Genomic DNA, 27,170 nt, shown 5'->3' with positions numbered 1-27,170 from the left:
ACTGTATCTGGTCTATAGTGAAAGCTGCTGGTGGGACATGGCAAGAAGTGGCCTCTCTGGTTTCTTGTCATCCCTTGACTGAGGTATATTTTCTCTTAGAAATGGGCATAGTGGACCCCCTCATTGTTCTGTTTTGGGTGTATGAAGAAAGGCGGATGATTGTACTTCGGAGCTGTTTTATACTTCTGTGTTTTGGTTTTTGGAGTAATAATGGCTTGTTTGAGAATATGGACAAAGTAATTCTGATTGCTCATATTATTAGTGTCAGGTACTCTCCAGCTTGTCTTCAATGCTGTGTTGAAGACCAAACCGTTCAAATAATGTAGTGCTTATAGTTTCTTTTGAAGTTCTGCAGGCCAGGCTATATAAAGCCTTGAAATGTGCATTTGGGTGGCTGTCGTGTTTTGGCATACAATACATGCAAATCTAAGTCTCCTTGTTTAACTTAAGAAGATGGTAAACTAGCTTTGCATCCTTCCTTCTTTTTTTATGCACAATGTGTAGCAAATCTTGAAAACATCTTGCTTTTTTCCCTAACAAATGGGCATCGCATTCCTCTTCAGAACGTGTGTTACAGACGCACCTCAAGGGGGAAAATGTTAAGTGGGCTAGATTTGAATAAATACAGGCACCACAGTCAAAAGGAAAGTATTTCAAAGAAGAAATGGGTTTGCAGGAAGCCTTGGCAGTGAAAGAGCTATTATATAAAATCATTATTAAAACTTGGTGAAATGAGAGAAAAATAGATGTGTTCAGGCACGCAGTCTGTATGTCTTGAATAATTATCATTGTACTGAAACAGTATCTCCCCACTGAAGCATATGATTCAGTCTTGTGAAATAAAGTCTGAATGAAAAGAGAATTCTGTATCTGTACGTTGTTATCTCCCATGCTGCGGAGCCTGTCTGCAAGGCTGAGGGGAAGATCTCAGAACAAGCATAGCCATCAAAATCAAAACTACTATAAATGCAAACTTGATCTTGATACGTGCTAATCAATAAGTAAAAAATTGGTGGAGGTTTCCTTGTACTTAATTTTAAATGTTTGCACTTTGGAATAGCAGAGTTTGAATTCTGGAAGCATAAACTTCCTACCACAGTGATCACTGTTTGAGTCCTTCTTTTGCACTCTCTATATTTCTTTCTTGGCATGTTGGCAAATCAGTCTAAAAAGTTTTTAGGCAGCAGCTGTATCCCAGTTCTGTCACCTCAGTTGCACTGGGTGAAAATTGATAAATTAAAAGCGTCCTCTTAAAAAAAAAATAAAAGAGGAGGGGGAGGGAGAAGCAAGAAAGGATGGTAGTTTTAACTCAGATCAAGCCCCTGTTTTGGTTTAACTCAGATATGATTCCCTGAACTGGTTCTCTGCGCATTGCTACAAACAGTTCTGTCAGCTGAGGGGACAGCATAGGTAGGGGGTGGGACTGCTAAAGTCATTTTGCAAAGATCTGTTTGTGAATATATCTTTTGATTCTAAGACCTGGGGGCAGGAAGGGTCTTTGTTCTGTATTTGCTCTCTGTGAAACAGTGGGGTACTTGTTATCTGCCTGGATGAAGTTGAACATAGCATTCCCTTGGCTTGGATTTAACATTTCTCAGTATAAGAAATTGTCCTCAATTTTTAGAAACTTTGAGCATGTTCTGATAATAGCAGCATGAAGACTCCAGGTTATTTCACTCTGTGTTATGTCCACTGTGATAATGAAACTTTTATTTCCATCAAGAAGCAATATGTGCTTAACCACCTTGCTGTGTGAGCTTTCGTATCTGTAGCAAACCCCAGCTAGTATCCTGACTTGTACTTTCTTTATTAAGACATGATTTTTTATTGTCAGTGACTCAGAAACAGACGGTGACATTTTTGGCACACAGTACCATTTGTTCTCTGTTGTTGCTCTTTCTAAATAGGTTATATCTCTTGAATTGTAGCATTACATTCATGTGAATCATCCTATCAACTTCACTAACATCAAATAGGTTGCATGTATGTTCCTGCAGGAGAGCTCTAAGTTCTTGTTCATTATCTTTCAAAATAATTCTCTGGGCAATTAAAGATTTTTAAAAAATTTTTGTCTTTTCATTCTTTGTTCTGTTAGTCCTATTATCCTTGTCTTCCTTTCTGGTGAATATTTAAGTAGTCATGAAAATTAGGGTAACTCCCTAAGGAATAATTGTGAGAGGACTACACCAAAAAACCCAGAAGCTTGAATTTTTGCCTATTTCAGGTAGTTGGTTGAAGCAGGAATGAAGGAATTGAAATATACAGAGATGGAAAGTCCAAATCTGTAATGATGTCAACCCCTACCTGCATTTTCTTGAGATGAAAAATAAAACTGTTACCTGGTTTGTTTCAGACACTGAATTTTTCAAAGCTAGTAGTGGGGTTCATTTTGAGAAGCTCTGATTTCGCCTTCCCAGTGATGTCCAGAGGCAACCGTTTCAAGAACATTGTTTTAAAAATTCCAGAGAATCACGGTCTTTAGAGATTGCTACTAACAGAGATATAAGAAATCTTTATATCTGAGAATATTTAACTATTTAGCTTTCAAAAAAAGCATCGTGTAAATAGCATAGTATTTTTTCTTTGGTTGGTTGTTCTAAATTGCATTTATCTTTCACAGTACAGGACAGCAGATAAATAACTTTTAATGTTTTATTTTATGGAAAATGGTGGTAGATACACCTCCCCCCAAAAAATGTACTGTGAGGGTAGTCAAACATGGGACTGGGCCCCAGAGAAGTTGTGAAATCACTGTTGTTGCACATCTTCAAAACTTGACAAGTGCCTAAGCAGCACATTCTGGTAACACTTTTCAGTTGACCTCCAAAGGTATGTATAGATGTATGCAAGTTATACCTTACCATGTACATGGGGCTGTGTTTCGGATTAGGAAGGTGGTTGGTACAGTCTACTTTTGCGCCAGGTGTCAACCTCAGTATTGGTGTGTAAGAATCTCCAGCAATTCTACCTGTAGAAGACATGCTGTGCTGTCCTTGTTTGGGCATGCCTGCCAGCACCACAGAACAGCTGACTGTGCTTGTTCTGCCACACGGCTGTGGTGAGGATGGGCGCTGCCAGTGGATAACAGGGAGTGTGGTCTGAGGAAAGCTTTTAATTGGCAATGTCATTTCTGTACTTATTCTGTAATGGCAGGATGAATGAAACCAGGGGACTGGAGTAGTGTGGACAAAGGGAGCTTGGGAACAAGGAGTTGAGTTGGCAGCATCTCTTGATATGAAAAGACAAATGAGAACTTGGGAAGGGAACAGAATGGCGCTAGAAGCTCTCAGGATAGAATGTGAGTCCAAATAAGACAGTGAGCTTGTGAGAGAAATAGGAGAGGAGGATTGAAAGACACCTAACTGTGGAAAAGGAGGAACTGGGGCTGGGAGAAACGTGAGGGTTGTACTTCAAACTCAAGAAGGTTAGACAAAATACTGGGAGACTCCTTATTAAGTGAGTATCTTCATTCAGTGCATTGACAAAGGCAGAAGTGCAGTGGAAAAAATCATATGAGTATGCCTTCTGTATTGGGTTTGTGTGGCAGGGTTTTAGTTGCAGAGGTCTGCAGGTGTGAGAAGGTCTGCAGGCTTTTGTGAGAAGCTGCAAAAGTTTCCTACATGTCCAGCAGACCCAGTGCTAGTCAGCTCCAAGATGAACCTGCTGCTGGTCAAGGCTCTACCCCTGCAATCCATGGAGATTCACAGAGGGGCAGGATGGTGCCTAAAGGAGCTTCCCAAGACTGTATTGGAGAGAAACATAGATGACACTACCTTAGAGAAGTGGTTGAGAATAGAGATCACTTCTTTCCTCTTTGTATTTTCCACATTATTTTTTGTATGAGACTGGACTTTTGGTGCACAAGTGCTGAACCTTTTTTGTGCAGGTGGTCCTAATTTTGGTATTCCCTGGTATATGTAGACTAAGCATTGCTTTGGTACTGTGCCTTTGGGTAAGGAAGGCACAAATTTTGGCTTTTTCATGCAGATTGACTCAGAATCAGAAAGGAATTCCTGAGAACGCAAAACAGACCCCTAAGACCATGAGCTCTTAATTCTTGTTCAACCAGACACTGCTCATAATGATTCTCATGTTCCTTGTGCGGTCATTGCTGTTGTGGGAGGTAACTAACTTGTAAATTGATGTGTGCACGCACACACACACATACACTCTATCTGTATGTTTGGTTTGCACTTTTGCTTTTTCTTATCTTCAGAGAATGGAAGAGTTGTTGACATTGGCAGGGACCTCTGGAAATTGTGTAGTCCGATCCCAGTACTCAGAGAAGGATTAGCTAGAGCAGATTACTTGTGGCAGAGTATAATGAGTTTTGAATCTCTCTAAGGACAGAGATTCTATTATCTGTTTTTATGATCCACTCTAATCACAGAGGAGCAAAGTGAGCTCTCTGTGGATTGTGGATAGAATCCCAAAGGTTTGAATACTCCCCAAAACAAGATTAGAACCAAAAGAGGTTAAATGTTGATAACAAAAATTGATGTTTTATTTAATAGAAAAGAAGTAAAGAGAAAAAGAGGTGAGGGGTGGGAAGACAGGAAGAGTGACAGACACATGTTACATAGAAACATATCACTCCTCCATGGGTCTTGATGTCTCATTTATCCTCTGGTCTTGTAGCTTGTGAGGGTCCCCCTCTGACAAAGAATAGAATTCAATGGATTAATAAACATTTGGGTCAGGTGGGAGTGCCCAGGTACCTACCCTGAGGGCACAAGTTTTACCCTGTCCCTTGCAGGACTGTGTATCAGTTGCATGATTTTGCATCACATGCAGTGCTCTAGTGCGGGGTCTGGGGAACCATTAAGGGAGCATTTAATGGACCATGACACTCCCTGAGCAGCCCCTAACATGAATGTCCCATAGATGTGGCTTTTATGACTGAACCAGTTTGAGTAAGAGGATGGGTGTGTGTTGCCTCTGACCAGAGGTTTTTCACCATGCACCCAAAACCTCTTCCTCCTTTCTTTGGTGGGTGGGGGGGTACAAACCTGATCTCAGTAGACAAGACAGCTGCTGGGCTTCATCCTCCTGTGGAAGTATTCTTCTCCCCCAGCCCAGACCTAAAAATAGTATCATTTTTATCTTAAATTACCTTACAGTCTAGGGGCTCAGCTTAGGGAGCCCAGACCAGATGCAGTGGTCTTTGGTGCAGCTTTGTTGGTGCAGCTTTGTTGATGCAGCTTCACTACACAGTTTTAATGGACAAAAAACCTTTGTAAAATGTTTAAGCCATAAACTACAATATTTCAGTTTCTGACACCTGTCTGGATGCCTGCTCCAGTGTTTGAGCCCCATTAGGTTAAGGAAGTTTTTCTTAATGTTTAAATGTCCAGTTGTATATTACCTTTTCACTGAACAACCATGAGAAGACTAGCTCAGTGGTCTTCTGTCTCCTCTGGCCTTTAATAAATACTGATTATGCTCCTCCTACTCCACCCTGACTTTTCTCCCCGTAGTAGTAGTTTATCTCAGTAGCGTAGTCCTGCCTGTGCTCAGATACCAGATGCTCCAAGCCCTTAACCATTTTTGCAGCCCTTTGCTGGTCTCACTTCAGTATGTTTGTGTCTGTATTGCGCCTGGAACATCTGAAACCATCACAGTATTCCAGATGTGTTTAGAAGTGCAGAGTAGAGGAAAAGGATCATGTCCCTCCACCTACAAGCAATGCTTTTCCTAAAGCGGATGTCATTGAAGGGATCTTCACTGCTTTGTTTCTTCAGGTCTCATTTTAAACGACTGGGAAACATTATATATAGTCTAGAAAATATTTTCTATTCTTTCTACATTTTGGATTTTTCCCTTTCCAAGCTCTATTAGCTTGAAATAGTATTGTGTTTTGTGAAGTTGCAGAGACTGTAAGAGAAAAGGTGGAGGGAAGAAATTTGCTCCAGCTGATTCTTGAAAGAGTGAGGAATATTTTGAAGCAGAGTAATTTTTACATATCAACATAAGTAGGTAATTGCTTTCCATTTAGTTTGTACCTTATCCTTGGGGTAATTAAACACCTGGCTAGTTAAGACATACTTTACCAGAAATATAAAATTAGTACTTCTGTGCTATTCTGGGCTTGGTTTTAAAGCACTCGAGTCTTAAGTTCAAATAATTACCTATTGTAGTTACATTTTGGAATTCTGTTAGCTTTGATTGTCTCTGAGGACAATGTTCTCTTTCTTCTTCCTTTCCCCATTTTTTTTAATCTTTGTCAGATTTTTTGATCTACTTTCCAAATTTTTATGAAGTCTGCTAAACTTCATGTACATCAAGGGAGCATGTATTTTGTCTAGCATTGCTGGTCTTTTATTCAAAAGATTTGGGGTTTTGTTGCTGTTTGGTGTAAGGCTTTTGTCAAAGTATTTTTCATCTGTTTTCCACCTGCCTTTATACAGTAGCATTTAGTAACAAAACGTGGTGAGTCTGAAAGTTTTGGTTTATCTAAGAGGTTTTTTTCCTTTTTTCCTTCTTCTCTAGCACAAGGAATTTAGGACAGACGATTTTTGCTTCTTTGCCCTATGTCGCATTTTTAAGCTGTTGCAACTGAAATGTTTCTTCCACTTTCATTTTGAGGTAGGTTAAACATGTAAAATATTTGAAGGTTTGCTACATTATTGTGTGCATGTCTGCAGCATATTTTTGCTTGCTGTTCTGTGGTTGATATAGTACTTTCCTTTGAATATTCATTTTGTCCTGTGTGCATACTGCTAATGTGACTGTGTAGTGCTCAATACAGCATTAATTTAATTACAGAAAAAAAAAATTCTTGTTTACATAAGGATACTTTATAGGTAGTGCTATTTTAGCACATATTTTGAGAATTGTCAGATATTTGAGAAAATGTTTATATTGCCTACAACATGCTTTTCAGGAGTCCGTTGTGCTCAGTGGAGCTGATGCTGCTTTGTGTTTTTCTCCTTCAGGACACTGTTTAATGTATCTCTCCTTTTCTTGTATTAATTTTTTTCTTGGGAATCAATATGATCAGCTGCTGTAGAGACTGACGTAAAGAATTTTAACATTAGTCCTTAGTAAAAATGTGTATTGTTCATGACTTCTTAGGGTGAAACATTGTCCATCTGATCAAAAGATGACCTAGAGGAAAAATAATTTCAATGCATTCTGTACTCTTTTCCTGTAGTTACAGTTTGTTTATCAGTAAGCACTGTTGCAGTTACTATATTTTTCAGCTACCATGCTACTCTAATTTCTAAGTTGTGTTTAACAGCAGTTAATGGGGATTTTAAGAATTGAATGGAACAGACAAACTGGGAAAAACTTACTTTGGGTTAGAATCAAAATTTCTTAGAAAGAGACTGTTAAGCTTCTTTAGTTTAGCCAAAGAAAGAGATAAGACTTGGCTGTGGTGTCTAATCATGTAAGTGAAACATAGAAAACATAACGTAAAAAGGTGTAGCAATAATTTGTGACTGAAGCCTGAAGCCAGAAATAAAGTACAAAGGACAGTGACTAGCCTTTCGGAAATCACAGCAATTGATGGACTGTTTAGCTCTTAATAACTTGAATTTTGCCATGGGTGCCTTTCTGTAAGAACTGCTGTAGTTAAACATAAATTACTGGTCTTAGAGACTGGTAGCTGAGGAAAATAGAAGGCCTCTGTTTAAGAGAATGTAGTTGATTTTGAGGGACTGTCTGGCCTAAAACTGTGAACCTTCCAAGAAAAAATGGGGAATTTATAATGATTTTTTTTCCCCCAAACTAGATTGCATCTCCCCGTGTCATTCTCCTCTTGCTTTTATCTGTACCTTTGTGTTAGGCCGTACATGGGCTGATCCCTGCTCAATCATTTTCTGCACTTATAAAAATTAACGACAGTTTTTCTCATTAGTAGGGATTCCTTCAACCTGGTAGGAAACACAGTGCTTTCAACAAAATGGACAAAGAATTTTGCAATGTTGGTTTAGAATGACTCAAGTTTTTTTAGCCCATGTCTTCTAGTGGTTACTGCTAGGACAGAGTGTTTAGGCTTAAGGCTAAACCAGTCCTGTAGATGCATCTGTATAGCCTCATTGAAGTAGTTCATCAAACAAGTAGAATTTGATTTCTTCAAGGATTTTGCTTTATTGCATGGAAAGTAAAAGTATGACTATATATGGCAAAAGGATTGAAAATAAAAAGAGAGCGCTTGGTCCACATTTTTTTCTTCAGGTTTTCAAATCAAAGGTGCAAATGAAATAGCCAGATAATTGTCATAATTATCATCTGCATTTGTGGACATCTGGAATCCATCATGCAGGAATACTAGGCCAGGAGGAATTGCATAAGCTTTAACAGAGTTAAGAGTGTGAAGTTGTGCTGTGACAGTGATAATTCTCAAACAGCAAGCAGGCTGTGGTATAACTGGCAGAGATGTTGTGTGTAAAAGAAGCTGGGGGTGCTGCTGGATGGCAAACTGAACAATGTGCCCTTGTGTCAAGGAAGTCAAATCGATTCTCTGGTATTGATAGGGGATGTGCTAGGGTGCTGTGTCTGGTTTGTCCCCTGATTTCAAGAGAGATATTGATGAAAAATTGGAGAAGGTCAAGCGGGTAGCCACCAGGATGATTTGCATGTTAGAAGGATGATTAACGTGTTAGAGAACTCAACATTTGGAGAAAGTTCAAGAAAATTGTTTAGGTTGGAAAAGACATCTTCAAGTCCAGCTGCTAACCCAGCTCTGTCAAGTCCCACCTGAAATGATGTTCCTAAGTGCCACATCCACACATCTTGTAAATCTCTCCAGGGATGGTGATTCTACCACTACCCCAGGCAGCCTGTTCCAGTGCTTGACAGCCTTTCCAGAGAAGAATTTTTTCTAATATCTGATCTAAACCTCTCTTTGTGCATCTTGAGACCATTTTCTCTTGTTATTTGTGAGAAATGCCCAACCCCCACATTGTTGTAGAGAGCAAGAAGGCCTTCCTGAGCCTTCTTTTCTCTAGGCTAAACACGCCCAGCTCCCTCGGGCAATGCTCATAATACTTGTGCTCCCGACCCTTCACCAGCTTCGCTGCCTTCGTGTGTACATGGTCCAGCACCTCATGGGAGAGACAGCTTGGAGAGGTTTCATCAGTCATCCAGTACACAGAAGATAGAGAAGCTGTGAAAGACAAGCTGTTTTCTGCTCAAAGGGATGAATAGTGAGAGCAGAAATTTCATCTCAGTGTAGGGAAAAGGAAATCTTGGAGTAAGTTTCTGAAAAGCATGGTGGAATCTCCCTCATTTTTAAGGCTCATCTTGGCAGCACCATAGCTTACTTAATCTAAAGCCCTGTTAAAACCTAGTGAAATAAGGTCCAAGAGAAGGTTGGAGACTAGATAATTTCCCAAGATCTTTTCCTGCCTAGACTACTCCATGACGCTGCGGTCACAGCTTTTTCATTAGGCTTGGCTCTGGACTGAGATAGCAAGATTGTAGATCAGACAGTAGCAAACTATGTAAATGAGTGTGGTTACAGTTACTGACAGGTACTTGATGGGATATTTTTTTATATAAATATTGTATTTTTAGTTTTTAAAGCTGAACCAGTAAAGAAAATAAAACTTGTATTGCTTTTTTATTTTTGTTCTTTTTAATGTTACATGAAAGAAAAGATGTACTGATATGGAAGACAACTAAAAATGCAAGTTTGATGCAGTCAGAATTAAAATATCAAATTATTTAAATATTGAGCTAAAAGGAATAATGTATTTATATTATTCAAATTATATATAATATATGTATATATATCTGTGTTGTAGTGCTATATTATGACAATCTAGCAGAAGCAAATCTGAAGGCTGCAGGTGTTTCACAGGGCTATTTGCTTTGCTTGCCAGGTAGTTGAAATTAAGCAGTACTTGGTTCAACTGGCCATATGGCACATGCTGCCTCTCAGGCAGGGGGCAGAGCAAAGACAGTTGAGGTACTATATTAGTAAAGCTTGCAGAAATCATGAACAGTGAAGAAGCAAGTGTTCTACAGGAAGAAAAACTGTGGAAAGAGCTGTATGGCAGATCTCTTGAGGCAGATGTTGCCACAAAGAAGAGGTGTGTAACTATGGGGATTTGGGCTTTTTAGTCTGATTCTGAAATAAGATAACTTGATGATGAACTGATGTCTTCAGTAGCCCTGCATGCTCTTTTCAGTTGTGTATGATTTGATTCTGCATAGTGTTCATCTGTTTTGTATATTTTTGTGTCGTCTGCAGTATTTGCATTAGATGCAGAGTAGTCAGGTGAGGTGGTGATATATATTTGCATCTGCACATTCTAGAAAACGTTGGAGGAAACTGATATGTTCTAGAAAACTGAATGTGCCTCTTACCTTTCTTTACCTCCTTTAGTGCACCTCTCAGCACAGAGTCTGAGGCAGAATCACTAATACCTTGCTGTTTATAAAGATCTGGGCTACAGACCTGGATGCACTGCATTTCCATCTGATTTGCATGTGATCTTTTCAGGAGTCTTCAGTTCATGGCAGACAATCCTTCATAAAGTTGTGTTGTTACTGAAGAGCAAAGGAGGAGAGAGAAAAAAAGGAATTTTACAGTACTAGACATATAGGCCTATGTCTAAGGGTTTTTAGCAGCTTTTGGTGGTGGCCTGAGCAGAAACCATTTCCCTAGAGTTTTCCAGTTTTTCTCTCTTTCTTCTCTGGCACTCTGGAAGATTACTTTGGTGTCTCTCGTAAGAGAAGATTCTATTAATAGTCTTCAAGTTTTTCTCTGTTCAGAGGCATATTTCTCTCCCAATTGACTCATGGGCTTTCTTGAGAAAAGACAATAAAAAAACCAATTCTGGCTTTGTCCTGTAACTGCTTAGTATGTGCAGAGATGAGGCTATTGAGAGTCAGTCTTCTCCACTCCATCTTTCAAGTCAAAATCCTATTAAAACCAGCAATACAAAGTACAAGCATCTGAATCTCATCCAAACACAGTTTTTTTATAAACTATCACAGGGCAATTTCAGCTACGTTATGAAGTAATGTTCTACCAAGTCCTCATAACTCCTTGTAATGTACACTGCCTGGAAAACCTTATTCTGTAAATAAGGAGCATGAACAAATAGGCACACAACTGTTTTCCCAATTGCTTTATTGTCTCTCTTTTTTTTTTTTTTTTAAACTGTCCTTATCAGCTAAGATATAGGCTCATTAAATAATGGAAAGGAAATCACCCACTAATTATAGCATTATTGCATATTACATGGACTTTTCCTGATGCTTCAGTTGCGGGATGTTAGTTCTTCATAAACATTAATTCTTTGGAATTTCCCTCACATCTACTGTTTGTGAAGGATTTCTTCCAACTTTTTAGAGGAAGGTGATGGTGAAGGCATCTTGAAATTAATGTCTTATTCATCAGTGTCCATTCATTTCAGGTGCTGAGATTAGGAAAGCTAAAGAAGGTTCTTTTTATTTCTTAAAGTAGGAATCCAGGCTGAATTTCCTGCCCAGGAAATGAGACATATACAAAGAGGTTATCTGCAAACATTTTATCTTTCAGGCATTGGGTACAAGTCACCTGCATATTTCTTCTCTGAATAGGATTCTCTGGGCAGCATTCTCCCACCCTACTGCTGGGTCACTTTTTCTGTCCCCAGAGTTGATGGCCTGATTCATTAGGTACTTGTCTGTTTAGGTCAACAGAAGTAGGGTCCTGTATACCTGATAATTGATAGTTTGCATATTTAAGAAAGTACTGTGTTTTGTTGTTGTGAATTAGCCACAGTAGGTGGGCAAGTCCTTCTCTGGCTGCACCTTCAGTCTCCAAACAGTGGATGGGGCAAAGAACTGGAAAGGTAAAAGTGAGAAATCTCATGGATTGAGAAAAAGACAATTTTATCTAAGTAAAAGCTGTGCACACCAACAAAGCAGAACAAGGAGTTGCAAATACTCAGCCATCCTCAGGAAAGCACAACTTCATCGCATGTAATGGTAACTTCGGAAGACAACCACCATCATTCCACACATTCCCAGTTTCTTCTTTTCCAAGTTCTTATTGCTGTGTGTCATCATGTGGTTAGTTGGTCTCAGCTGTCCTGGCTGTGTCCCCTCCGAGCCTCTTGTGCACCCCTGCCTGCCTGCTGGTAGGGCAGCACATGGAAGCCGGGGGAGCCCTTGATGCTGAGTAAACACTGCTCAGAGTGTTAATGATGCTGTTTTCAGCACAAATCCAAACCCTACAAGCTACTATGAAGAAAACTGACTCTCCTGCTTGTGTTAATATGGATATTCTTATGAAGGTAATTTTCAGCATTTCAAGGAAGTTAAACCAAAATCATTAAAATCTTAATGTGTGGAGTTGGGTTGACTCCGCTTGGTGTAATGAGTTGCTGACACATCCTGCTAATGCACATGGCTCCTGGTCATCCATTGTTTGAACTTAGGGGGTAAATAAAGCTGGAAGGTGGTTGCTGTGCTACTATATCAAATGTTAGAGCAGACTGCTGTTGTGTACTTTATTAGCAAGTTCTACCACCATTTGGTAGTGTACACAGATCTACTGAGATTCAGGGGCTTAAGGATTGTTGCCAGTTTCTTTGTATTTTAAGCGGTTACTTCTGCCCTTCTAGCATTTATTAATCCCTTCCTGTGCATCTTTCCTCTGCCTTTTGCAGTGGTATGGAACATGCTCTGGACAACTAGGTAAAGTTTCTTGAAATTCTGGTAAGTCTTAGTAAGTCTGTGCTAAATGCGTGAGAAAGGCCATTTTAACTTAAACAGAGCAGGACAGGTTTTAAGGGTAGTTAATGGCAAGAAGTACATACTACTAAGCTGGTCCTCTGATCCTAAATTTCTGATCTCAAACGTAGAAATGCCATCTTTAACATGGAGGTGCTGTAGCTGCTCATTAACATCATCAGAACTGACCATAAGATGCTGTCTCTGAATCTTCTTATACTAGAGGTAGACATTTTCAAAACCATTTAATCTGAAGCAGACTGGAAATAACAGCCTTTCAGAGCTGGGTTGGGTAAACCAATAAGCACTTAAAAATACATTCTTTTAAGTGAGGGAAAGTGATGTACAACCTTAATTGATGCATCTGTAGTGCCCTTAAAGTGGGAAAAGAAAATCCAATTAGAGAGAAAATACTGCTAAGATAAATTATTGGGTTTTTTGCTTTATTGAGACAATACCAACTAGGGACTTGAGGCAAACTGTGATCCAGTCATCTCTTTGAAGAAGAATTGAGTCTTAATCGGTCATCAGTCACATTATACAGATCTAACCCATACTTGTTCCTAGCTTGCTTGGGATGCCAGTTTACAAAGAATAGGACTCTCATACTATTATATTTTAATAAAGGAGTGCAGTACAAAGAAGCATTCTGATAACACCTCCTCGTTGTATCCAGATAAGCCTGAAGGACTTGTGCTTTTTGAAGATACTTGTATGTTTTTTTTCTCATTTCTGGCTTGTTAATGCTACAGTAATTTATAGCTTTTCTGTGGAGTATTTGTCATATTGACTTAGCTTCAGGTATTGCTAATTTAGAGCAAAATATTTTTTTTGTCACTCTTATGTCTGCATTTGCACAATGAAGAGTATTTTAAGTATGCTGAAACCTGCGTATATGTACTATTTGTATGGATATGATATGGTGTCATATGGTATCAGTTTGATTTAAAAAAATACAACTTATGCCATCACAAGGTCTGTAGTCCAAGCTTCTAATACCACATTACGGGCAACAACATGAAGTACGCGTATGTTCTCTTATGTGTATGTTTATAAAAAATTAATTTTTTGACCATTTGTTTTGAGTCTGCCAGTTTCTGTAATTACATAAGCAGGGGTATAATGAAAATGCAGCCTTATTGGCTCATGTGAAACCATGAAAGAAGACTATCTGTGTCAAATTATTTTTAAGTATTGCAGCAAATGGAGTTAAAGAGGCACAGAATGTGTATAAGATACTTTGTTTCAGAATATGTAAGTTTTCATGCATAAACAAGATACATACAAGTAAATATACCTAAACTTATTTGCTGTAACTATTTCTTCAGGTGAAATAGTAACTTTCCTTTAGGAAGTATACTTGCTGTATGTAGCTAATAAAAAAAACTCCACAGAGGTGCTTTCAAAAGACTAATCTAAGTAATTGTCTGAATAACACATTTAAGAACATCAAAAAATTAAGCATAACACATTTAAAGTCTGTATTTATTACAAGAAACTTGATGGCGTTTAGGAATTATGTTAAGTGGTCAGTATATGCAGTTGAAGATCTGGGATATGAAATTAATAACTAGAATAAACTGCAGTTTGAAATGAATGCCTACAATTCCTGCTTTGCCTATATGGAACCATTCAGAATTTCATAATTTTCCATTGTTTATTTTTATACCATCAGTAGTGGATTTGGCACCTCTCTGTCAAAGAACAGAAATAATTCAACTCTCTCAAGTAATTTATTCTCTTAGTTAATTAAACAAGTATCACTGAGGGATTCCAAAACATCCTGTATTCACAGAAACAATGCATAACGTGCTGTGTACTTGTTCCATCCTCATTATGATATCAAGTCCTGCCTCCAGTGGCTGCTGTAACAGTTTTTTACTTTGTCAAAAAGAATTGTAAATTCTGCCTCACAAAGCTAAATTCAGATTTATTTACTCTGGTGCTTTCAGCTTTGCAGTTGAACTGTTATCTACTCAGTGGCAGGGTCTTCATCTAATAAAGGAAGAATGGTATCCCTGGCAGAGACAAGAATGGCAAAGATTCCTGGTCTCTGCACTGATTTATCTGATCAGGGGGTGGGGTCTCACTTTCCAGGGTAAATCTTTTAACTTAGATTTTATGTTTCTTCCCTTGGCTAACAACAAATATTTGAGGACCTGTTTGTATTTTCTGAACCGCATTAACTTACTTATACCAAATTAGGAATTTTTGAATATTGTATAGGGAGAACCATTCAATTTTATATGACTAGAGTAATTTTAATCTGGGTTATTACAAAACACTATTATTGTCATTTTTTAGCATGTTGAATAATTTAAACTGAAATTACTTTCTTTTCTATATGCTTTACTAGAATATGCTGGAATTTATTAGAATATACTACTATGTAGAATATAGTGGGTTTGTGTTGCAAATGTACAAACAAGATGGACAAGATTTTGTATTTGGTAGTCTTTTTTCTATGGACTGCTTGGAAGCATCTGAGGAAAATATTTAATACCATCCATATCTGGGAATCAACCTTTGAATCACAAATATTTACATAATATTAAAAATAATTAAGAATTTTCAGTATTTACATTAACAACAATATAGGTTAGAAAATGCACAAAAAATCGCAGTGGTTTTGCTGTTATGAGTGGTCACTGAAGGGTTGGACAAAAGATGCACATTTTAACGGAATCATGTCATAATTTATGAAGTACTCAGTATAAACAGACCTTTCCTTTCCAACTCATTTGAAGTTATGTCTTATAAAGACTCTTGTAAATTGTATTGCTGTTTCCCATGAGCTTTGTCTGAACAACCTTTACAAAGGAAGGTGTCAAAATCTGCCATAGTTCCAGCTTGTAAAATGGATTATTGGATTTTCTAGATCCACAAGTTTAAAAGACTAAATCACAACAATCCTTCAAAGCCTCTCCTTAGTTAATAACTAACACCTCCTTAAATTGCTGTATTTAATACACAATATACAATTGCTCCTTTAATATACAAGAAAATGTCTAATAGGTTTTGTCTATGTAGAATAGAGAACTAGTCTTTATTATGCTAAGTTGTTGGTTTTTTTGTGCTGTCTATGGAATGGACTACTGTTACTTAATCATTTTGGCGTTCCTTCTTGCAGGTCTAAGTGTTAGGGATCCAATAGTACAGTTGGTGAATCCTGTTACTGTTTTGACAAGTTACAATAGAGTTCATACAAGCTCATCAATGATGAAGTACATGAGGGAGAAGAATAAAACAAGTTGGTAATGACTGACACATGAAACAAAGAACCAAAAAAAGATTAAGGGAATAAGAGTTCAATGCTCTGAAGTCTTTTTATTGGGAAGGAAGAAGCAATTATGATTTGGTAGTTCACTCCCTTGGCGTCAGACTCAAGATGAAAGAGTTTGTGGATTTGAATGTCTGGTTTGCCCTCTCTGCGGAAGGAGAAATTTGGAAATAGATTTTGTATGTAAAGTCTTGTCTTGAATACACGGAGATTTGTTCTGTAGCTGGACAAATGTAGCTTTATATTTTAATACATTTACAATACCACTGCATTTCAATACCAGCAATGTATTGTGGAAATCACAGTGGCTTAAAATTGTGTGCTTCCTGTACCTTGACTAAAACAAAACTATGTAGTATAGTAATGACAACAAAGTGGAGTTATTGAGGAAGAAAATCCATAAAGATTGTGGAAGTTCTGTTGATTGTCTTTTGTTTTTCTTGTACCTTCTGTTTTTGACTTGCAGGTGTTGCACTTCTGTAAAAGGCTTATTGTTTACTGATGCTACATAGAATCATGAAGGGAGTAGTTTTGATTACGTAGAAGTACTTTAAGGATTAGTGAGAGATATTGTTCATTCTTGTGAACTTGAATCTTTACCCGAACTTGGTCAGACTTTGGGCTTACAACAATCAGAATATTTTTTGGTGATGTAAACAGTAGCAGACAAGAGCTGTTGAAGGAGAATTCAGTAAATTTATTGATTTCCAACTCTTGTTCTTTTTCAGGTCATCCTTTGAATATTAATCTACAGTTACCTCAGTATTTCAGAGTTTGTTCATAGTTTGGGTAAATGATGGCTCAGCTCCAGCAAGGAGGTCCAGATGAAAAAGAGAAGACCACTGCATTAAAGGGTATGAGTCTTTTTTACCTTTTTTTACATATATTGACATTTCAGAAATTATTGTTTAGGAAAGGAAAATAATATGATATGATTATAAGTTAGAGCTTAGGAATTACAATACTAGAAGAGACTCTTAGTCCACCTGTGCTGCTTATTGTCTAACAGTGTGTCCATTTATCAGTATTTTCATAAGATGGTATAAAACATAATGATATATGGTAAGGAGTAACAGAATAAACTATTCATTGCTTTTTAAAATGTTCATCATTGTCCTTTTAGAAAGTTGACTGACTTTTACGTTTTCAGAAGTTTTGATTTAATTTGCGTGATGCTTTTGTTTTTAAAAGCATATTACAGCTTTTAAAAAGCTCTTGGACTAGAGTGCTAAAAGGGAAAAGGCTTTCAGGACATTGATATCCATATTGGTTTAATAAAGTTCCCATTGTATGTTTTAAAAAATAAACACATCTAAATGACTTAGGGGTAAAAATAATTTACATAAATGGCATATTTTAGATAGTGGCATTCAGCTTTGGAAGTACAGGAAATTGGTAAGACCTACAAGTAAACTAACCAAACCTTGATTTAAAGTGTTTGCATCGCACAGTTGTATTCTAAATTGTCTTTCAAAGGAGAAAAAATAACATAGTTTGCCACTCAAGTGTACATCCTGGATTTCTATCAAAGCATTATTAGAAAGCAGTGTTCCATTACATGTGATGATAGATGGCATTTCTTCAGTTGCAACTGAGTTTTTGTGAAGTATTTGGTGAAAACCATGTAGTGCTTTTATAAAACTTTGTGCCAATTCTGTTCAATTAGTATCTTTTGAGGAAGCTATAGTTCAGCTTTGGAAGTAAATTCCCATTTTATACATGGCATTAATTTAATTATCTTTAAGGATTAGTGCTAATGACATGATTGAGTGATTTTCCATTTACCTATAGAAGGTCTCCTGCAGATCACTCAGTTTTCAACTCTGTTGAACTATTTCAAATTGAGTTAGAAAGTCCAAGACCTTAGGTAAGAATGGTAGATCAGATTTGGAAGGAATTGCCAAGCTGTAAGACACTTTAGATAATTTTAATTTGAAAAGTTGCACAAGAAGAAAGTGAACGTGTCAGTGGTTTCAGCTCAGAACAGGTGCAGTTCTCCTTAGTGACTGATGAAAGCTGTAAGTCATGACAAGACAAGCTGTACCTATTGTGAATAAGCATAATAATAATATACCTAATATACTATGGTCCTTGATACTCAGGAGATTGATTTTTTTTTTTTTTTTTTTTTTTTTTGTTGTTGTTGTATAGTAAGTGACACTTCTGTGTAAATTCATGTCAAAATAGATCATGGTAAGATGGTATGGAAACTCAAGTGAAATTAAATTCTAGGGATGCAGTGTCACTGGAGTCTCTTCACCAAGGAGAGAAAGATGTGCTAAAGACTTGCTACCTTGATCTTGTCAAAGTACAAAGGAAGAAAGGACACATTTTTTACATCCTGTTGTGGGAGACTTTGACAAAATTCTTTTCTTTTTCCAAATCATTTGGTTGAGAACCAAAAGAGGTCCTGCAGAACTTCCAAAGGACAGTGTACAAGAGCAAACACGTAATTGCTTGCATGAATTGGATTTCAGGGGACTTGCTGTTAAACAGATGTGATGTAAAAGTGAGCTGTGGCTGACAAAGACAGATTTAGAATCATCCAATCAGTATCTGGTGTTATATAGACATTTAGATGCTACAGAGATATTGAGAAGCCATAATACTTTTGGAGAGATGTTGAATTTCAACAACCATACCCCAGATGGCTTTGCCCAGTGGAATCACTCAGAAGGAAGAGCTGGTGACAATCATGGATGCTGGAATAAATGTAAAGTGAAGGGTCGTAGAAGTGTAGGTCAAGGAACTCTCAAGAATGTTAAAGATAATTTTCAGTACATTTTAAACAGTAGAAATTCCAAAGTGTTGAATGTGTCAATCCTAAGTTTAGGTAATGTGGGTAGCCTACTGGCAACAAGACCAAGCAAAAATAGTGGTATACAAAATATAAAAATAATCATTTTAAGTAATGCAAAGATGGAAACATAGTTAATGCTGAATGAAACTTAAAGAAAATTAGTCTTTTCAAACGATTTTCTTTTTCTTGAGCTACAGCATTGGATAATAATAAAGGTAAAATCCATATACTTAGAACATTAGGAATACTTAATGTATTTCCTTGGTAACACACAGTATCTTGATTTATGAAATAATTATAGTTCAAGTCAGTTTAGCACTCTGGAACAGAATGTTTGTGTGGTCTTCAATTTCATCTGATGAACAAGTAGGAAAATGTATTTTGGTGCAATCCTGCTGAATTGCTTCTTGGTTTTGTTTTTTTTTTTTAATTAATAATCAGAAAATATGTTAGACACATAGCACTGCATTGTGTGGGTGATATGCATTGAGAAGAGATCATTGTACACTATTACCTGTGTAGCAGTAATTGTTTGGTAGATGTAAAGATGTCCCCACAAGTCTGCCTCTGCTTAAATGTAAATCCTTAAATCTAGGGTAAAGAATGTAGATTATGCTAATTTTAGTGTACTTGCATTGGTGACTGCATGTAGGCTGTACCAGGCCATACAGTCCTAATGTGAAAAGCATGTGTATGCCGTGGCTTGCTGTAAAGTGGATGGAAGTTTCTCTACCTTGAGGGCTGTTAAAGGGGATGGCTGAGCGAAGGATTTAGGCCTAACAGTCTGGGTATCAAAGGAGGGGCTGAAGACTGGTGTGGTCACACATCTGGTGACTGTCAGTGAGATGATGTCCTCAGATAATCTGAACTCCTCAAGAAGGCATTTAAGATGCTATCAATTATTTGAAACTGAAGCTAGAGAACTTTATGTTAAAACCATGATGCATACCTCAGAGACTTACTTTCTAACATTGAGGTAATGAATCATTGAAACAAATCGCTAAGTCTTTGGTGGCTTCCCTTTCTCTGGACATTTTTAGATTAACATAGGGATAAATAGGTAGGTAAATAAATAAGTAAATAAATGAGTATGTATACAAGCAGTGAAGTCCAGCTTTTGAACCTTGAACAGGATTTCTATAACAGTGTCTTGTGTTTAGTAATACTGAGATATTCTTCTTTCTGTAAGATCTACATATATCAGCAAATGCATGTTTTTAGTTTTACAAAGGAAATAAAAGACACAGCATGCGTTATGTATTTTTTCTTTTCCTTTTTTAGATTTATTGTCTAGAATAGACTTGGATGAACTGATGAAAAAAGATGAGCCACCACTTGAATTTCCTGATACTTTGGAAGGATTTGAGTACATTTTTAATGAAAGTAAGTCATACGTGCTTTGTAAAGACCATATGTAGAATAATGTTGAGCAGTTATCAAAAGTTGAATTATACCTTGTAAGTCCCTATTAAAATTTCATACTTTCCTGTTAGGATTGAAATTTTAAACTTTAGTGCTGATAGACTTGTAAATCTGAGGCCTGTTTTTTATTTCATACAATTATCACAAAAAATCCCTCATTTCATACAATGTTGTGGAGTTGTACTGGGCCTACTTTTATGACTTCCTGTTTTCTGTTACAAAAATGTTGTTGATACAAAAATTCTGAAAGTAATTTCTGTAGCATTTAAAAATCAGAATTAAAGATTGGTCACTCATTTAAGGAATGTTTTATTTCCTGATAAATTTTTATTTCTACAGAAGAATTTATTTTTTAGATAATAATTTGTCTCAGCTATTCCATTAATACCAATAGGAAAACACCTATGTATGTTGATAGAAGAATAAGCAATATGATAGACTGTCTCTTCTGGTATGGAACATAATTTTACATTGCAGCCAAGTGTGTGACAACTGCAAGCAAGTACTTCCAGCTAGCTCAGTCTCTGTGTTAAATGACTTAGTATTTATAATTTCCAGTGCATGCATTTTAAAATCCAGGTGAGAAACGAACTTCTGAACTAAAGTAATACCGGACTGCAAGAAGTGACTCTTTCAAGATTGTTTAAAACCTGTAGAACAAATGGGAATGTTTACAATTTTACTTCTTTGCAGTGCCTGCTCTGTGAGCAGAGGAACTTTAGTTTCTAAATCTGCCTGTTTCACATCTTCCACTTTTAAAGGAAAAAAAAGAGCGTTCTTTTAAATGATAGTCATTTATGCAACACTTAGCTTTTTAATACCCTGATGGCTTTCACAGGTAGGTACTTAGAGACTAAAAGTGTCATGAAAGTGATGCTCTTTCTTTGATGGAAGGAGTTCAGCTCTGTCACTTTTCAGCTCCTTATTTTTAGATCTGCACAGTGTCTGTCTTCCTTACTGACTTCAGAGTTAATGGTTCATATGTGGCTGATAAAAAGGGCTGAAATTTAAATTTTGGGGAATGAATTATTTTACTGAATATTCCATTACTAAACCTCACAGCCTGAGTGACTTCCATGGAATAGGAGGAAAACCTATTACATATGCTAAAGGTCAGCAAAGCAAAAAAGTCACCATTTTGCTTTTATATATTTAATTCAAATGTTCAGTCATGTATTTTTATGTTTTAATCATGCTTCTTTTTATGGTGGAAAAGTACAGAAGTTTTTTGTTAGATTATTTAAATTTGAATGAGGCAGGGGTTCCAGAAAGTCAAACGAAAAATATAGCAGATATTTGTTACTTGTGGCGAGAGTCAGTTCATGTTCATGAATGCCATATTTGAAGAGTATTTATCTGAGAAGAAGCAGCTGAAAGTAAAGTTATTATGAAAAATATGAGAAGGAGGATGTTTGAACCCAACACAGGGGTAGGAAACTGTGGAGAAATACTTCCGTGGTATCTAGTACATGAGGTAAGGCAGGTCTGGAAAAAAGTTAAATCAGCAGATAAGCATAACTACTAGACGTCAGATAACATAACATAGACATCAGATCTTAAACATTTTATTTAAAGCATCAGGAATCAAAGTGTAAAAGTTTTGTAAATACATGAACCAAGTAATTTTTTTCTATCCAAGAGGAAACAATACAGAGGAACCTTTGTTTCAGCTTTGAGAGTTTACTGGCACGTATCACAGTTTTTAATGTTTCACTGATACACTGCAGTTTTCTGTCATAACTTGTGTTTTGTCTGATAGGCTGAAACATTGTTGGTAAAATATTTGTTCTTGTAGTTGGCTTCCTACTGGTTGCCTTTTTATTATTATCATTGTTTTAACACAGTCCATGTCTTCACAAGTGGCTGGGTTTGGCGTTAACTTTGGCTATAAACAAGGTCAACTACAGGAAGTTACAATGAGAGCAAAAGTAGCGTGTAGTTTTGCTCTGAACAAGCATTCTGCTTTATTCTACTGTTGTAGTCTCAGTGAATCCTAAATCTAGGAAGTCTTACTTGATTTCATCTTGGGGTTAAGATATTTTCCCTAACTGCAGACATGGTTCTTTTTAGATTAGTTTAGAAAGTTGTTAAGCTTGAAGATAAATATTTCCCTTACTACCAGCTTCCAGCTCCCTTTTGTATTTGCATTTCTTTATAATGCAGTTAGTTTTGAATTAGAAGATTTGTAGTTACAATTCAATCACCTGCAGATCAAATATTAACTGCTAATGTTTACATTTCACTGTTAATTCATAGCAGTTGAGATGTAAATATGTCTTGTGAAGTACTCTAGCATTTGATATTTGTGTGCAATTTCACTGTCATAATTTCTGTTTAGCGTAGTCTAGCAGTATATACAATAAAATGGGAGTGCAATTTTTTATGCTACAGTTGTTTTCTGTTAAAAAGCCTATAACCAAAAATGAGGAGGAATTCATAATGGCTGGATTTTTAGATGTAGACTTCATTTAAAATTTTCAGCAATTGAGTGTGTCTTACTTTTAATGAAGAAGTATATTAACTATAATGATTTTGTTTCTTTTACAGAAGGGCAATTAAGACACATTAAAACTGGGGAGCCATTTGTTTTTAATTATCGTGAAGATTTGCACAGATGGAACCAAAAGCGCTATGAAGCCCTCGGAGAGGTACATAATTTGTGCATGTGCATGCATGTATGTATATCACTGTGTATTTAAATGTATGCATTTAAATATATGCATACATTTAATATCTGTGTGCATGTATATGTGTACATATAAAGGTGTGTGTGTAGATGTATATGTGGGTATTTATATATATGTGTGTGTTTGTGTGTTCATGTGCTATGGATTTTGTTCTGTTTCTCTGTAGATACAATATTTTTGCATACATTAATAAAGTTTTAGTGGGGTTCCAGTCATTAATATAAAGTATTTCAGGATTTACTGCATATTAATGCTCTAACAGTAATTTCTGTTGTTTGCTATATAGCTTATGTGGTGATTTAGATTACTCTTTGACTTTAGTATATCTTCATAATAGAATATCATCTACCTACATAAGTCAGATTATACAGTACAGTATTTTCTTTAACCTTAGTCACCTCATGGATTAAAAAGCTGCGACAATTTTCTTTTTGGCTGAAGATAAATGCATTGGTTGATTTTCTCATGTTACCAGGAGATACCAAGAACCACTAAATAAAACAGAAATCTGAAGATTAATTGCTTAATTATCTGTTGGTGTATTTGGATGCTACTGGTACTTTCTAGGCAGTTCAGCCCCCCATAACTACCTGCTCACTCCTCACTGTGGAATAGGGGAGAGAATCAGAAGGGTAAAAATGAAAAATTCACAGGCTGAGTTACAGTTTAATAGGTAAAATAAAAGCTATGCACACAATAAGAAATCAATTCACTTCTTTACATCAGCAGGCAGATATATACCCATTTGCAGGAAAGCAGGGCTTGTTTATGTGTAATGGTGCCTTAGGAAGAAAAGTGCCTTATCCGTACAATCCTGGAATGGGTTTAGGTTGAAAGGGGCCTTAAATGTCATCTAGTTCCAACCCCCTGCCATAGGCAGGGACACCTTCTACTACATGAGGGTACTTGAAGCCCTGACCTTGAAGGCTGACAGGGCTGGGGCATCCCCGGCTTCTTTGGGCAGTCTTCTAGCGCCTCAGCACCCTTACAGTCAAGAATTTCTTCCTAACATCTAATCTAAAGCTACCTGCTTTTGCTAGGTTTGAAGCTATTGCCCTTTGTCCTGTCACTCCATGTTCTTGTCAGTAGTCCCTCTCCAGCTCTCTTGTAGCCCCTTTACTGGATGCTGCTGTAATGCCTCTCTGGTGATGTCTGTTCTCTGGGTTGAGCAGCCCGAAGTCACTCAGCCTGGTTCATGGGAGAGGTGTTCCAGCCCTCTGGGGATGCTCCTTGCTTGCTTGCTCAGCTTTTGTCAGCCTGGGCTCTCTGCTGCAGCTGCCCAGCTGTTTGTCCTGCCATAGCTTTGTTGCCAGGGATTGATGAAGCTTGCTTTTTACCTTATTCTCATCATTCTTGCCAAGAACTGTGGCAGGGAGTAGAAAGTGAGTGGGGCTACTGCAGGTGCTTCTCACATGTTTCGCTTTGTATACTTTTCCAAATAAGGGGTAGTGCTGTGTCTTGATACACACTTCTTCTGAGAAAAAATACTGTTGATGGCCTGTGTGTATGGTTGTTTTTGTGTGTCTGCACTGTTCAAATATTCCCATTTTCCAAATAAGTGAGTTGCACAAGACATGACTCTAAAGATCAGTGTGAGCTTCCTGTGTCACCACACTTTCCACATATCTGGAAATACATGGCAGATTTCACATTCTGTGGATCTGAAAAGTGTGTGTACTTCAACCCACAGTAGTATGAAAAGCTTTTTGTGATTTTTTTTTTTGGTGCACTTTTTCTGGGACCAGGGATCTTGTATCTGTGATCTGTGCTGTACAATTTCCTTAGTTATAGTCATTCTCCATGTTCCAGTTTGAATGATCTTTTAAAATGTGCTTTGTTTATATTGGTAGGTAAAGATCAAGGAAGGCTTAAGGTCAGATATCTGACAGGGAATTGTTCTAAGTTGTCTACTTTGTGTTTTTAGAGAAAAAAAACCCTAATTTGTCTTTCAGGCTTTTTCTACTAGGTGCTCAGTACCACATAATTGTTTGAACAAGCCACAGATTTATAGTTGCTCCATTGTCTGGTTTTGATGTAGTTATTTGGGAACACAGGAGGTGCTGTTCCTTGGCATTTATTCACATAAATAAAATCTTGTTTTGTGCCATAAGTTAGTGGGTCACTGATGCAAACGTTGAATAATACTGGAGTGGTGTATCACCCTCTGATAAGTTGTTTTGTAGTCTAAGGTGAAGATGTGTTTAGCAAACTGTGGTAGCTTAAGAAGCAGTCACTCAAGTGATTTGTAAAGTGATATAGTAAAATCTGGCCTTAGGCCTTTGCTTTGAAACATCATCCTTTGTTTGTAGGAGTTATTTAATGTGCATTTAGGGTTCAGTTATGTAGCTTGCCATCCAGTGAGATAATGAAGTAGCTATATTTGTGTCACTGAACAAAATTGTTTTATGTATTCAGTGTTTCCATTGTTAGCTCAGTCATTGCATGCTGGTTTTCTAATTTTTAAAGAATATGTATATCCTACACAAGAAAGCTTTTTTTTACTGTGCATATACATAATATACATACATACATATATATATATATATATATATATATATATATATATATATATATATATATATATATATATATATTTGTTTGTTGTGGAGTGTTTTTAATGTGTTTTATTGATTTTAAGAAGTGAGTGTACTCCCTGGCCTTATAATACCAGCATCATTCTCTCTTTTCTGAGCATTAATAGATTTCAGTTTGGTTATCCATGGAGTTTTTTTGCTGATAAAAATCATGAATACACTGTCTGTGATGTTCTGCCATTTTTCTGATTGTGTGGAAATTGGTTCTTCAAAAATCAAAATGGTTTCCATACATCTCCTCTCCTTATATCTTTTTTTTCCTTCATTCACTGATCAGTTATTTCAGGCACACAATTTTTTCCTGCAGCCTTTTGATATGTGTTGTTAATAGACAATTTAGGGAACTGTTAATAATTTTGTGATTCTGGTTCAGCCATTGCTATTGTGGCATTGAATTTTGTAGAGAGCCTCTCCATTTGCTTTTTAAAAATTAAAATGGCAGCAGAAGTGCATAGAACATAGCGTTGCAGCTGCTTTGAACTGATGATTAATCTTTGTGGCAAGTTTGAAGTATGATGGAGAAAAATTTTGTGCAACAGTTTAGTTATTGCAGGCTTTTGCTGACTTTCTACTTTCATACTCATGTAATATCCAGAGTATCCTAGCATCAGAAGGTGGATATTGTCTGTTGCTTTGCATGTATCTTGCAGCCTAAAGGCAGTTATAATTTGTTGATTACTTGGAAGCCATTGAACACTGGCATTAATATTTTTGGGAATGCCTTCACTGATGAAGAGACTTTTACCTGTGCTGACAGTTTACTTCTCTACCAATGTCTTGGAAAATTCAAAGAGGATTTGTAAATATGTAGATTATAATGTGGACCATAACATAAATATCTCTGCTGTGATCCTATTCAAGTTAATGCCATGTCTTGCAGTTGCAGCCATTCTGACCTGCAAAAGGATCTACCTGCCTGTAGGCAGGTAGTAGCAAAAGAATTGAGATGGTTTTTTGCTTTCACCGTAGTATAATATTTTGTATTTATGTAGAACAGATACATTAAACAAAGAAATGAAACACTTAAATCAGAAATTCCTGGTATCATGTATGATAAGATACAGTTAATTTTATGTCATCAAAGAAGTCTTGTTCCACTAAATAGATTGCCATCAAGGTATAATATTTGATTAGTGTGCGTGTGATAAGTATGTAAAATTACGACCTTGACACCCATAATTCAGATGGCTGGGAGTAAAATTGTATTTTTATTTCCAGATCTCCTTTAAGTTAAAGAACAGCTTGGTCTCAACATGATTTAAAAAATAAGTGTTCACCTGCTACTAATTTCCTCCTTGGTTGCAAAGACATTATTTTTTTTTTGATGACTGAGAGGCTATTTACATAGCACAAATGAAAGCATAGAGCAGCAGAAGAGGACATGTAAGTTAATGAAGAAGGAAGCATTAAGTAGTCTGCATTTGAAAGAGTAGCTTCTTGCATGAATAACCCAAAATCTGATGATAGGCTGCACGTGCACCTGATAGTACTTAAGGTCCAATCTTGCAGCCAAAGCTCATGTGAATAAACTCAATAGGTCTGATCTTATGAATGAGGGCTTCAGGATCAAGTTTCGAATAAAATGTGCAGATTATTAGTAGAAACCCTTACACTCTTAGTTTCAGTTTCTTTGCAATTTGTCATTGAACATTCCAGATTTTCTCTGGCTAGCAACACTTTGATATAAAGTACATGCTTCACACTATGATCGA

General features: G+C 36.9%; 1 protein-coding gene across 4 annotated transcripts in view; it reads left to right on the top strand.

Moving 5' to 3' along the window:
- ARB2A (ARB2 cotranscriptional regulator A) overlaps positions 1–27,170 on the top strand; it is a 261,591-nt gene that overhangs the window by 5,331 nt on the left and 229,090 nt on the right. For 2 of the 4 annotated variants that reach the window (XM_064736333.1, XM_064736331.1), the window contains 4 exons: positions 6,490–6,585; positions 16,684–16,809; positions 20,037–20,138; positions 22,725–22,825. In XM_064736333.1, the coding sequence (XP_064592403.1) occupies positions 16,749–16,809; positions 20,037–20,138; positions 22,725–22,825 (264 nt within the window). In that variant the 5' untranslated portion in view covers positions 6,490–6,585; positions 16,684–16,748. The remainder of the gene's footprint in view (positions 1–6,489; positions 6,586–16,683; positions 16,810–20,036; positions 20,139–22,724; positions 22,826–27,170) is intronic. The other 2 variants (XM_064736334.1, XM_064736332.1) reach the window with 1 other exon arrangement.

The sequence above is a fragment of the Zonotrichia leucophrys genome, chromosome Z (genome assembly GCF_028769735.1).
Source record: "Zonotrichia leucophrys gambelii isolate GWCS_2022_RI chromosome Z, RI_Zleu_2.0, whole genome shotgun sequence".
Taxonomy (NCBI): Eukaryota; Metazoa; Chordata; class Aves; order Passeriformes; family Passerellidae; genus Zonotrichia; species Zonotrichia leucophrys.
Note: the sequence above shows the minus strand (reverse complement) of the source record. Positions and strands in the feature narration are given on the sequence as shown.